The sequence below is a fragment of the Ruditapes philippinarum genome, unplaced genomic scaffold, assembly GCF_026571515.1.
Source record: "Ruditapes philippinarum isolate M1 unplaced genomic scaffold, ASM2657151v2 ctg19_1_1_1_1, whole genome shotgun sequence".
NCBI classification, from domain to species: Eukaryota; Metazoa; Mollusca; class Bivalvia; order Venerida; family Veneridae; genus Ruditapes; species Ruditapes philippinarum.
The window spans coordinates 159,194-172,285 of NW_026854201.1; the positions used below are offsets into that span (position 1 = coordinate 159,194).

General features: G+C 33.9%; 1 protein-coding gene across 3 annotated transcripts in view; it reads left to right on the forward strand.

The window, feature by feature from the left end:
• The window catches only part of LOC132739392 (condensin complex subunit 1-like), a 36,057-nt gene extending 23,178 nt beyond the window's left edge, over positions 1 to 12,879 (forward strand). The window contains exons 16-31 of one of the 3 annotated variants that reach the window (XM_060727087.1): positions 291 to 544; positions 1,038 to 1,122; positions 1,615 to 1,751; positions 2,178 to 2,310; positions 2,481 to 2,787; positions 3,278 to 3,480; positions 5,258 to 5,360; positions 5,774 to 6,053; positions 6,603 to 6,780; positions 7,424 to 7,518; positions 7,986 to 8,066; positions 8,795 to 8,978; positions 9,334 to 9,475; positions 10,045 to 10,242; positions 10,881 to 10,906; positions 12,727 to 12,879. In XM_060727087.1, the coding sequence (XP_060583070.1) occupies positions 291 to 544; positions 1,038 to 1,122; positions 1,615 to 1,751; positions 2,178 to 2,310; positions 2,481 to 2,787; positions 3,278 to 3,480; positions 5,258 to 5,360; positions 5,774 to 6,053; positions 6,603 to 6,780; positions 7,424 to 7,518; positions 7,986 to 8,066; positions 8,795 to 8,978; positions 9,334 to 9,475; positions 10,045 to 10,242; positions 10,881 to 10,885 (2,385 nt within the window). In that variant the 3' untranslated portion in view covers positions 10,886 to 10,906; positions 12,727 to 12,879. Of the gene's footprint in view, positions 1 to 290; positions 545 to 1,037; positions 1,123 to 1,614; positions 1,752 to 2,177; positions 2,311 to 2,480; positions 2,788 to 3,277; positions 3,481 to 5,257; positions 5,361 to 5,773; positions 6,054 to 6,602; positions 6,781 to 7,423; positions 7,519 to 7,985; positions 8,067 to 8,794; positions 8,979 to 9,333; positions 9,476 to 10,044; positions 10,250 to 10,880; positions 10,907 to 12,726 lie in introns of all 3 variants that reach the window. The other 2 variants (XM_060727086.1, XM_060727085.1) reach the window with 2 other exon arrangements.
• Positions 12,880 to 13,092: the final 213 nt, after the last annotated feature.

Sequence of the window (13,092 nt, forward strand, 5' to 3'; positions counted from 1 at the left end):
AAATAATGAATTATAAAACAATTATGACAAAATTTAAAACTATTATGTCTTTTTCCAGTACATACACCATTTTTACTTGGATTTTCATTATAATTTCACTTTAACTACACTGACCCTTGCATATATCTGAAATAATGCAATGACTCGAGGGTTACCATCATGCCTTCCAAGGTCTTCCACTACAAGGAAAGGTGCTATATGACATAAACACTACTTGTATCAAAAGATCCCATCAAAATGATAAGAATTATTTTGACAAGACTAACATGATATTTTTCTTTCATACACAGGAGTCTCTTGCATTTGCCACCCAGCTACAGGCAGCTGTACCAGTCATCTCACAACTCCTTGGCTCTAAAAATCTCACCGATGTGATGGAGGCCATTGAATTTTTTGTCACGGGTTTCGAGTTTGGTCTGACAGCAACTATGATAGGAATCAGACGAATGTTACCTTTGATTTGGTCAAAGGAGGCAGGGATTAAAGATGCCGTGGTTGCAGCATATAAAAGACTTTATTTAAATCCACAAGGGGGAAATGCAAGGTATGATGATTGCTTTAAATCCCCAATGTTTCATTTTGGCTAGGAGCCTACATGGCCAAGTGGTTCTGGCAGATTTTAAATCACTTGTCCTATATTTTGAGTACTAATTATGCCCGGTACTTTTCTAAAGTTTCTTTCATTTGTGCAAGCTATCCAGCTTGTTAAAGAAGTTTGGAGATTCTACTAGGATGCCTAGCTGTGCCTGTAATAATGAATGGGGGAGTTTTTGAGGTCTTTCTCTTCCAATAAAGATACAACAAAGTTATAAATTTTACGTCTTGACATTTAGTTTGACTGAAAACCAAACTTAAATTCTTATACAAACTGGTTCTAAAATAAGGGAAACATAATTGATAATGATTTTGTTAAGCATATTTTATGCAAGTGAGCTGTTGTACAGAACAGGTCTTGTTGTTTCTTTAGCTTTTATTTGATATTCACTTATTATATGTAATGATCCTAACATTACATTTTGATTTATTGGTTTCTTTAGGTCAAAGGCTCAAGCAATTGTGAACAATTTATCAGCTTTAACAATGGGAGCTACATTATGTGACCTTACTTCACTGGATGGTCTGGTAAGAGGCTTGATAATTTCCACAGTGTGTGTAATGATTGAATTTAATTAAGAGTTAAGTAGTACATGTATATATTTTTATTGAAAATGTATGAAAGTGTTGATTCATGTATGGAGAGGCCTTATTGAAACAAATCATATCTTCATTGTGGCTAAGGATTTGATTCTCTTTACTGTACTTGTGATGTTTTAACATAATATACAACATTTGAAATTTTATTGGGAGAAGGTGTTTTGCTGACTGACTTCAAACCACTTACCACACAACTTTTTTGGTTCGAATCATTCCAGGGACTTTAAAAAATTTTATTTGAGGAAGCTATCAAGCTAGCATATGGAACAGCAGTGGTTCTACTTAGGTGCCTTACATAATGCACAAATAGGTACCTGTGTCTTCTTTCATCAATAAAGCTGGAAATTTGCCACATAAATATGACAGTGGTGGTGTGACATAAAACCAAACAAACAAAATGTTACATGGTTATGTTTATAGATTGTTGAGTTGATGAAGTCTGGGGAGCTAGGACAGAATGTTATACAGATGTTGTGGGAAAGGTTCACCATGAAGATAGCTGGTACCACACCTGATGAGAGCCGGGCCGCTGTACAACTGATCGCAATGGCTGCTGGGTAAACATTTTATTTTTCTATTGCTTCTTTTAATGTTTATATTTGACTCAAGTCACAAAGTGTTTGACTTGTGAAAAATAAGCAGCCAGTCACCTGAAATGACGTACTTTCAAATGGAACAAGGTAATAAAATTATAACCTGACCACTGTATTGTTGCTGACTAACTTCAAACTTTCATTGTGATGTCCCTAAAATTGATACTGAACAGTTCGTGGACAAGTCCATTTAGAAAATTTAGCAGGTTACTGGTTAATCTGCATAGTCTGATCACACTGTAAACCTCTGGCTGCTCGATTTCAGTATAAAAATCTCACATATAATGGACTGTTCCAATTTCAAGGAGGATATATTTTTATACACTATGAATTCATCAATGTTTGAGTAAGAATTAATGAATTAATTGCTGTGTGGCTTATTTCTTTAAGGGCTGATATGGCAGTTGTTAAGACAAACATTGATGTATTGGTAAGGGAGGGCCTTGGCCCCAGGGCGGACACCGACCTACTCCTGGCTAGAGATACTTGCCTGGCACTACTGAAGTTGAGCACTCCAAAAACTGTAAGTAAATGAAGAGTAAAAAAAGTATATTTTAACGTAACAAATTAATTTAGGTATAAAGTGACATGATATTGAAACTTTTTGAGAATTTTTTTTAAAGTGAAGTTATAAATTTTGAAGCAGGAACAAACAAATGATTTTGAATATGTACTTATAATATTTTCTCACAGATGAAGGGAGATGTGGCAAGTGACCCGTACAGACTGTCAGAAACACACGATATGTTCACAAGCCTCACCAGAATCCTTGTCAAATCTGCGACTGACCTGGAGAACCGTTACTGGATACCATTAATGGAGCAAGCTGTCAATGTTATATACAAGCTAGCCGAGTCACCGGACATTATCTGTGGAGATCTGATTAAAAAGCTTTCCAAGGAGTGTAGTCAGGCTGGAGAAACTGCATGTAGTCAGGCTGGAGAAACTACAGGCGAGAAGGAAAACCTGGAGGGTGATGATGACGGAAATCCTTTAGATGGTATGTTGTTCTTAATCCTACATGCCTTGAGATTGGTATATAAACAAAGAGTTGCTGGTTTACACCTATACAAACAGTTCATGATAACTGAAACTTTCTTTTGAGGTACAGCAGTCAAATGAAGTAGGGAGCACAGTAAGTACCAGTCAAATGAAGTAGGGAGCACAGTAAGTACCAGTCAAATGAAGTAGGGAGCACAATAAGGACAATTGTTCACAAGCTGCTATTGACTCTTTTTGCTGTGGATTCTGATTTTATTAAAATTGTTGAAAACTTTAAAGTAGGGAACCATTTTACTTAAGTTAACTTAGCTTATTAAAGAAATAATGGAAAAGAGGATTAAATTAGGAATGTTACTGTAACTAAAAATCCACAAAGAGATTATAGATCCAAGTGTCTCTGCTTTATTCCATGCATGAATGGTCACTTTTTTATTAATATTGATGAGTAATTCGTAGTATTAACTTTTAAAAAAAATCTTGTATTTCAGTATTAGAAAAGGATGATGAGACAGAGAAGGTGGGTTTCGCCTCCGGTGTGTTGGCTCGTCTACTGTCTCTAGTGGGTCATGTAGCACTACGTCAACTGGTACATCTGGATGTGGCCGTGTTTGGTGAGATGAAGAGACGTAGGGCTATACAGGAACAGAAAGATTGGATACAAACTCCTGCCAGTAAACAGAATAGAGCCAAGGTAAAACCATTATCTTTATAACTTGCTGAAACCAAAAGTTTTAAGTCCTTGCCACCAGTATAGAACCAGCAGTCCTTTTTAGCTCGACTATTCGAAGAATATGAGAGCTATTCTAGTCGCCCCGGCGTCGGCGTCAGCGTCCGCGTCGGCGTCTGCGTTGGTTAAAGTTTTTTGTAAAGTCAAATATCTCAATTATTGCTTGAGATATTCAATTGAAACTTACAATACTTATTTATAGTAACAAGGTACATCAGATTGACAAGTTGGATAACTCTGCCTACAATATTGACAGAATTATACCCCTTTGGAACTTAGAAATTTTGGTTAAAGTTTTTTTTTGTAAAGTCAAATATCTTAATTATTGCTTGAGATATTCAATTGAAATTTAAAATACTCTTTTATAGTAACAATGTATATCAGTTTGCAAAATTGCATAACTCTGCCTGCAATATTTGCAGAATTATTTGCCCCTTTGAAACTTAGAAATTTTGGTTAAAGGTTAAAGGTCTTCAAAGATATTTACTTGAAACTTTACACATGCACTTAGGGTCATAATTGGAGGGTCATAATTGTATGTCACTGACCAAGTCCCATAACTCTATCTTGCATTAAGGCTGATTCATATCCCCTTTTCTACTTAGTCTCTTGGTTAATGTTAACATGATAGTTTTACATATCTCAATAACTATTAAAGATATTTATTTAAAACTTCACATATGCATTTAGGGTCATAATTGTAGGCACTGACAAAGATCCATAATTCTATCTTGCATTTAGGCTGATTTTTCTCCCGGGATTTTTCAACTTAAAAATCATGGTAAAGTTTTGCTTGTAAGCTGTTATCTCAATAACTACTGAAGGGTTTGTACCTTTTTTGGGACAATTTTATGCATTCATAATAATAAAGCAGTGATTAACTTGATAAAACATCTTAATAACAAGCCTTTGTACCTTTTCTGTCAAATTTATGTATTCATAGGTAATTAGTATTATTTTACTCAATTAAACACCCTTGTGACATTACCTTCCGAATAGTCAAGCCAATACTGTATAATTAGACTCTCTCTAAGGCCTATAACATGAATTTATGAAAAAAATTAGCTCTTTTGTGAACTTAAGAAATTTAACATTATAAAGGCTCTTTTACTATCAAGCACTTAGAATAGTCGAGCGTGCTGTCCTACTGACAGCTCTTGTTATAAAATAATCTTATGACAAATTTTCTATTGTAAGAGAAATCTTATTTCACAGAAAACCTTAAGAAAATCTTAAGTGCAAAATATGTTGTTACTTTACTTAAGGTGTTCCCCATTCATAAGTTTCATTCATTTTCAAGTCAAAAACTTCAGATGAATTGTAAAATCTTTTGTGAAAATGTCTGCAGGTCAGCTTACACATCCATGCAGTCTGACATGGGTCTATACTTTGGTAGTTCAATTTATGTATTTGATATTGAAATCCTTTAAATTTTAAATAAAATTGTTCCAAATTCACAAATTCAAACCAGATGCATTTTCAGCAGGTTAAGCATTGAATGAAATAAGGTCTGACATCAGATGAAAATGGGCTGATTGGTTTTAGTTTTGACTACTATATCTTACAAATGTCTCTTTTTTGCTGTATATGGAGAACTTGACATTGGTGTTTGAAGAAACAGTTTTATAAATGATAAATGAATAATGGTAACATTTAAATCTGCTAGTAAATCATTGAAATATTTGTAAGATAATAATATTTGTGTTGAAATAATATAATGATAGTTGTTTTTCCCATCTAGGACAATGAGAATATAGAAGAAGAGATGGGATTAGCTGGGGCAGCAGCAGAAGATGCTGAATCTGAATATATCCGTAAAATATGTGAATGTGAGGTCGTAACAGGTAAACATTTATTAGTTAATGCTTCAGAGACTTTGAACAAAATTTTTGTGATCGCCTGATTTCTATCATTAATTAATATCCACAATAATTTGAACGAAATGTCCTAAATCACTGTGTAGATTTTGAGCCAAATTGCATGACTTGAACCTTTGAACGCCTCTGCAAGTTATGAAGATTTTCCTGTCTAATGCAAAAGTAGATCACAAAAGTTCAAAAAAAGAATTGTCAGTGCTTTAAATGAATGAAAGTGTCAGATGTTTGGCTTTACAGTCAAAGGTTTTTTGTTAATTTGCAAAGTTGTACATATTTGATCAGTTGATATTATTTAAAAAGTTTCCAATAAAAATTTTAGTACTTTAAAATTACCTAAGAAAATAAAAGGTTTCATACATATGTACTATAATTATTTGAAGGAAACACACTGCTGGCAGCTTTTGGTCCACTATTAGAGGCGGTATGTAGCAACCACCAGAAATACCCGGACACCGAGTTACAGACAGCCGCCACATTAGCTCTGGCCAAGTTTATGATGGTCAGTTCGGAGTTCTGTGACCAGCATCTACAATTGTTGTTTACAATGTTAGAGAAGTCCACCAGTCCTATCATACGTGCAAATACTATCATCGCCATGGGAGATCTGTGCTTTAGGTTTCCTAATCTGATTGAACCTTGGACTCCTCATCTCTATGCAAGGTATCATCAAATTTTATTTAGATTTTCAATAAACCCTTACCTATTATATATCCTAAATGGACTTGCCTATATCAGTCTGGGCAAACCTTCATCATTTTAGGGAAAATTTTCAGTGCAGTGCAGTGCAGGCCATGATCAGACAGCACTAATATTGGTTTGCAATAATCTCATGGGTAGAATCAGTTGCCGCCAATAGGCTAAGGGTTAAAGAGAAAAAGTGTTGAATATTTGTTGCAAGATGTTTGAAGTAAGCATTGAGAATATTTGACCGAAGTAGTAAGTGAATGAAAAGAAAATGTATCTTTGGATATAAAGTATTATACATGTTTAACTGGAAGTTTCAAGAAAGAGGGCTGAAATGTTTTTACGTGGAAATTAAAATGACACTATTTCAAGTTAAAAATCATTGATCATTATAAATTTTCTTGTTTTTAAACACGTGGTTTATCTATGACAAAATATATCATAATATGAAACATAACACTGATGTTTTCCATATTAGTGTTGGTGTAAATGAAAAAATGATATATATGCATAATATTCTTACAGACTAAGAGATGAATCATCAGATGTAAGGAAGAACACAATGCAGGTGTTGACACATCTCATCCTGAATGATATGATCAAGGTGAAAGGTCAAATCAGTGAAATGGCCATATGTATAGTTGACCATGATGAAAGAATTGCAAGTCTTGCTAAACTTTTCTTCAATGAGTTAGCTAAGAAGGTAAATTTTGTTGATTTTAATATGTACAACAGTAGTCACAACAGTAAGCCACATTTAATTCACCAGAGCACAGTTCAACCACTGCATTGTTCTTGGGCAGGTTGTCAAGCAGTTAACCAGTACTAGTTGCCTTCACTTACACAAGGAACTGAACTTCTGTAGATACCAGAGCAGATGTACAGTGGGTATGACCCGTAGAAAGAATTTCATGATCAATCACAACGTAAGTGACCTGTGCTGTACAGGAATCGCCAGATTCACAGTCCAACACTCTACCTATTGAGCGAACTGGACTGCGAAGATACTGCCAAAATAAATGTTTAAATATGTATAAAACCAAGTCAAACCCAAACAACGCTAAAAGCTGATTGGTGGGCCGCTTATTATCATCATTTAACCTCCCCCTTTTGGGTTTGTTCCTAGGGGGGAACATTGGTTTCTGATGTGTGAAAAACACTAGCTTTCAGAATTTGGGTGGTAATCTAAAAATTTAATGCACAGAATGGCACCTGAGATTATCCCCCTCCAGTTAAGATGGAAAGTCTCTATTTGACCTTTTCAGTGTTTATGTCTTAAAAACCTTTGTTACTAAAATGTAGATAATAATACATGTTTTGATTGACTAAGTGTATATATATTTTAGGGTAACGCTGTGTACAACATTATGCCAGACATGATCAGTCGTCTCTCAGATCCTGACATCGGCATTGATGAGGAACATTTCAGAATTATCATGAAGTATGTATTCCTTCTTCTTGTTGTGATATATTTCGGTCTTCATTGCAAAACAAATGTACATGTATCAAACTTTATACCTGTAGCTTAAAAAGGTTAAATAAATATATATCTATGCTTATATAGATACATGATTATTAGATAGTTTGACTTGGATTTAAGACAGGTACATGCACTATGTTTAGTAAGAATTATTTTATGATTGGATATACTTCGGAGATCTGTTACATTTGCAGTTTTCAAATCAAACTTTGATATTAGAGTGGGTAGGAAGGAAAATTATTTACTTAATATATGTGGGTTGGAAGATTAAAGATGAATTGTTCACAATAATATAACCATGAACAAAATAAATGATATCAGATATCAAGATAAAAATGAATCATTAAGGTTGTATGATTTAAATGTGTTTGTTTGATATTTTTTTCGCAAGAAATTCTCCATGTTATAGATAAATGTTATATTTTCAGGTACCTGTTCTCATTTATACAGAAAGACAAACACTGTGAGAGTCTGGTGGAGAAGTTGTGCCATAGATACAGAGCCACTAGGTAATATAATAATTAGCTTGTGGTGTTGTTGCTTGGAAGTATACATTAGCTTTCATTCTCCATGTTAAAGTAATGTTAAATACATGCTCAAAATTTGCAGTAACAAAAGTTTGAACATTATCTCATGCATGTACGTTGCTGGAAACAAAAGTCTTATAAATTTGAATACTTCTTTGACTGTATGCTTATACTTACCATTCTTATTTTATACTTGAGTAAATGGCGTAAAACTTATAATACTTGCCTCACAAACAGAATTAAGGGGATAGTGGATTCAGACCTGTGCGATATTGTGACTTCGTAGGATATTTTGTCATTGTATCCATTGATAGGGAAGTAAAAATCTGAAACTATGAACAACATAAAAAACTATATTTAGTAGAGTTGTAATTGACTAGACAACTGATGTTATATGAGCACTATAATCTGTTAGATACAGGGACACTGTAATTCATTTTTAGAGGAAAAAGCACCATATTTTAAGTGAGAAAAAACAACACACAACAAAACTGTCTGTTCAGTTGAGGTCATAATTGATGTCAGATGCATGCTACTTTCATTATACTATGTTACAATTGAACAGATAATTATTGAAAAATTTGTCAATATAGTGCTGAGATCCTTATCAACAAATTTGACGTTCTTAGCTGATTCCAATTTAAAAACATTGACACAAAAACAAAAAACATGTGTATATGTTATGTTTGAATTTTAATTTTATATTTCAGAGTGGACAGACAGTGGCGTGACTTGTCATTTTGCCTCTCTATGTTATCATACAGTGAGAAGTCTATAGCAAAACTACATGAGAATTTCATGTGTTTTGCTGACAAACTGGCCGATGAGGAGGTCTATAACTGTTTCTGTACAATAATAACAAAGTCTAGGAACTTCGCTAAACCCGAGGCAAAGGTATGTGATATTAAATACCTGATTATGTATTTTATATTAAATATTTCTTCATAGGGACAATCCTCTAGTGTCACACCATGTTCAAAAAATTTTGAGGTGTTGAAAAATAGTTTTGTTTGCCTTGGCTTCATGTTAATATAGATATTCAGTATTCTTTCAAAGGTCTTTTTTGTCATAGAATTTCGGTATGGTTTTAAAATGGATTTGTTTGAAATAATTCTGTGATACTTGTTTTGTGATTTGATCATGCTGGACATAAATATTTAAGGTCATAATGATCCTATTGCTTTCATAGTCTATTTTCATAAAAAAGACATCAGACAATTTAGATAACCCATTTTCATATTATTTTTAGACATTGATAGATGAATTAGAACAGAGAGTTGAAGGTTGTCACAAGAAGGGCCTCAATGAGGACGAGTTAGTGGAGCGTGCTGGGGCCTCACCTATTAAACATAAAGGAAAAACACCTAGAAAAGGTGCCAAAACACCTGCAGGCAAGTGTTGCATTTATTTATAACATACTAAATTAGATTGAATTTTATATACATGTATAAAAAAAGAGCTAGTTGGGCATTAGCAGCCAATAGGTAAAAGTTTCTGACTTCAAACCACTTGATGCTCATCCCTGTTGATGTAAATCTCACTAGGGACTTACTTAACTACCTAACTTACAGAATGTTTATGGGTATTCTCAGGTGCCCACTTATGCCTGAAATAAGTCACCATCTTAACAGTGTCAGTATGACTTAAACCCCAACTAGGAAAAAAACATATGGTGAGGTAAAATGCACAAATTTATAAACAATCAAAACCGCCTCCGTGGTCGAGGGGTTAGAGTTGATGACTTCTAATCCAGTTACCTCTCTGGCATGGGTTCCATCCCCGGGAGATGCTTTGGTAGTTTAGCAAGGAGGAAGGTAGTCTTGTGCTGGTGTAACTCTCCAGGAACAATTGTTAGGAAACTCCCGCCTATATGACTGAAATACTGTTGGAAAAAGGCGTAAAATGAAACAAACAAACAATTTTGACAAGGAGAATAACTTTTGGGGTTGGTTTTTTTTAGCTCACAAAGCAAAACCTAGGAGAGGCCGACGTAAGCAAGACAGTTCGGATGAGGAGATGGAACAAAGTAAAGATACGCCCGTCACACGAACAAAACATGGACGAGGGGCGAAGAAAAAACCTGCTGCGGTGTTCAGTGATAGTGACGATAGTGATATAGAACTATTTGAAGTGGACAAAACATCGAAAAAGAAAAAAGGTATTAAGTGAGTTTCGTTTACACTGTTTAACATTATTCTTGTTGAAGATTGTTCACTTTTTTTTACCTCGTTTGGTTTCTTATATTCATCATTAATGCATGGCACGTTGATAACGTTACTGTAATTTGTATTTTCTACTGATTTCACTATAGCTTAAAGTAACCAAAGTTGAAACTACAGTGCACTCTCTGAAGAGCGGCCATCTTTTAGAGAAAAATAATCTCTTTTGCAATAACTGTTTCAATCTTTTCCCGACGTCAGACTTCACAAGACATGTAACCGCTCCAGGGCAACACCTCTCAGTAAGAACCAAAATCTTTGTCTCTATAAGGGGATCTGTTGTGCGGAGATTGTACTGTTACACCATATTTAAACCCATTCTTGATGGCTTACTGGCAGGATTTAGCGTGTAGTCTCAAGCAAAAGAAAAGTTTTTACAAGTTACTGGTTCCTTAGTTAATTGTTAGATTGTTTGTTATATTATCACTACAAGTTTTACAGAAGAGACTTGTCTAATATAAAAGGAGATAAGTTGTAATTAATTCAAAACTTACTTCAACTATTATACAGTACTCTGAATTGTATAAATCATTGTAACCTATCATTCATCATTGCTTTAACTGATATTCTGCTATAGTTTGACCTTTAACCTTGGTAAATCTGGTGAGTAAAGATATCTGCTTTCATTCATTCAATCATTCACAAAACTTAACAACAGCACAATATGGCGTTATTAACACTGTAGGGCCAAATAAAAGAACTTGCAAAATGTTAGAAATACACTTTGAGGAAGCTATTCAGCTAGCTTACAGAATGTGGGTGGTTCTACTCAGGCGTACATTTGTACCTGAAATAATACATAGGGTGGCATATTAGATATTCCCCCGCACTAGTAAAGCTGGGATTGGTGTTGTAGTAAAAATTATTTGATGTAATTCAAAGTTTCTTTTACTTGGCTCTTTTTATTGTTAAGTTTTATCAGCTTGGAATCATTTGGACTTAATGGTTTATTATAGGAGTTTAGTTGCAGATAATTGAGACAACATACAATTTTTCAATGATCAGTCAATTATTATTGGTTTCATTGGATATCTACACTGTAATCTGATTTTCTCAAATGATTAGTCTGTACATGTACAAAAAGTTCAAAATTGGTGAAACATAATGTAAACAGGAATACAGGTGCCCAATATATAAGTTGTTGTCAATGAGATTTGTGAGTATTGGATTCATACAGGCACATTTAATTGTTATATTAAGACATCACTTCCATTGCAGACAAAAATGGAAGCTAAGCTACCTTTACTTATAATCATTAATATCAATATAAAGGCAATTTTGTTGAAATTGCAAACATATTTTTTCTGTGAACTCAATACAAATCAGACTTTTCTTAAATTTTATTAAATAAACCACTTAAGGTCAGATGATCTCAAGCTTTGAGTGTGCATGCCAACATTTTGGTAGGAACTCTTGGTTGTTACACCCTCTGTTACGGAGGCATGATATGAATGCTTATGTCTGTAATTTCATTTTCACTAATCACATTTATTTGAATTTGTAATACTTTGGATATCGTTTTAAACAGTTTTCAATATATTGCCTGTCGGATTTTCATTATCAGTGGAATAATTTCTATGCATCAGTCCTTTTAATTATTATCTCTTGCATGTATACCACTTACTTGTATATTTTATGTTATGTTTTCAGTTTTTACTTTAGCAGATTGTATCAGGTTTATTTTGGTGGCAGGGTTTATTCTTGTTGTTGTTTTATTTTCTGGTATAGTCAAGAAAATGCCCCATGACAAGTAAAGTTTATATAAACCAACCTAGGATTAACAAGCTTAAGACTTACAAGTTTCTAGTAGCTGTGACTCTACATTATTTGGAAAAAATATTATTTTATTAATTGTAACAAAACAAGAAGGCTAACTGCATAATTATTCAGATATTTGAAGTATTGAGTTGTGTAACTATAATGTATAATTAGATAAATTTTGTAAGGAAATTTTCATTTAACACTATGTCAAGGTAACACAGACCAACTTCTTTTAGATATGCTTCATAATATGTAAAATTTTACTGTACAAATGTATGCTTAAACTTTGATAAAGCAAAGTCATTGTATGTCACATATTGATTGTATATAGACAAACTGAGGAAGATATTCAGCCACCTTATTGAGGGGCAGTGGTTTTACTACTCTGGTACATGTAAGTGTCTAAAAATAATACATAAAGGGGGCACCTGAAGTCTTCCTCCACCAGTAAAGCTGGAATGTTGCCATATGACCTTTACAGTAACTTGGTGACCTGCATCTTACAAACAAACAAAATGGCCTCACTATCAGGATTATACCAGCACTGTTCATTTAATCAGTGTTATATTCAAGTTGATTAAACCAATGATTTTAGTGATCGGGGGAAAAAATAATCTTTTGTTGCATTTGATAAAGTTAGTTTTACAACTTTGTTTCTGTAGGTAAAGAAGAGAAAGAAAACGCAAGTGAGGAATCCGACTCGGAACCACTCTCCCCCAAGCCACCGCAACGTCCACGTGGGAAAAACAAACGTCGCTTGACCTCATTACACTCGCCGCTAAGTCTAAGCAACACGCCAGTATAACTGTAACAGATAACTATCAAACCATTTTAATCTTGATATCGAAGGAACTATTATAAATATGTTCAGATCTGTCAATATTTACTGGCAGGTCACATGCTCACTTATAATCATATGCAATATTTTTATCACTAAATTTATTTCATTATTTTTTTGTACATTTATTTGGACCACTGGTAAACAAAAATATTATTTTACAATCAAATAGTTTGATTATATTATAGTA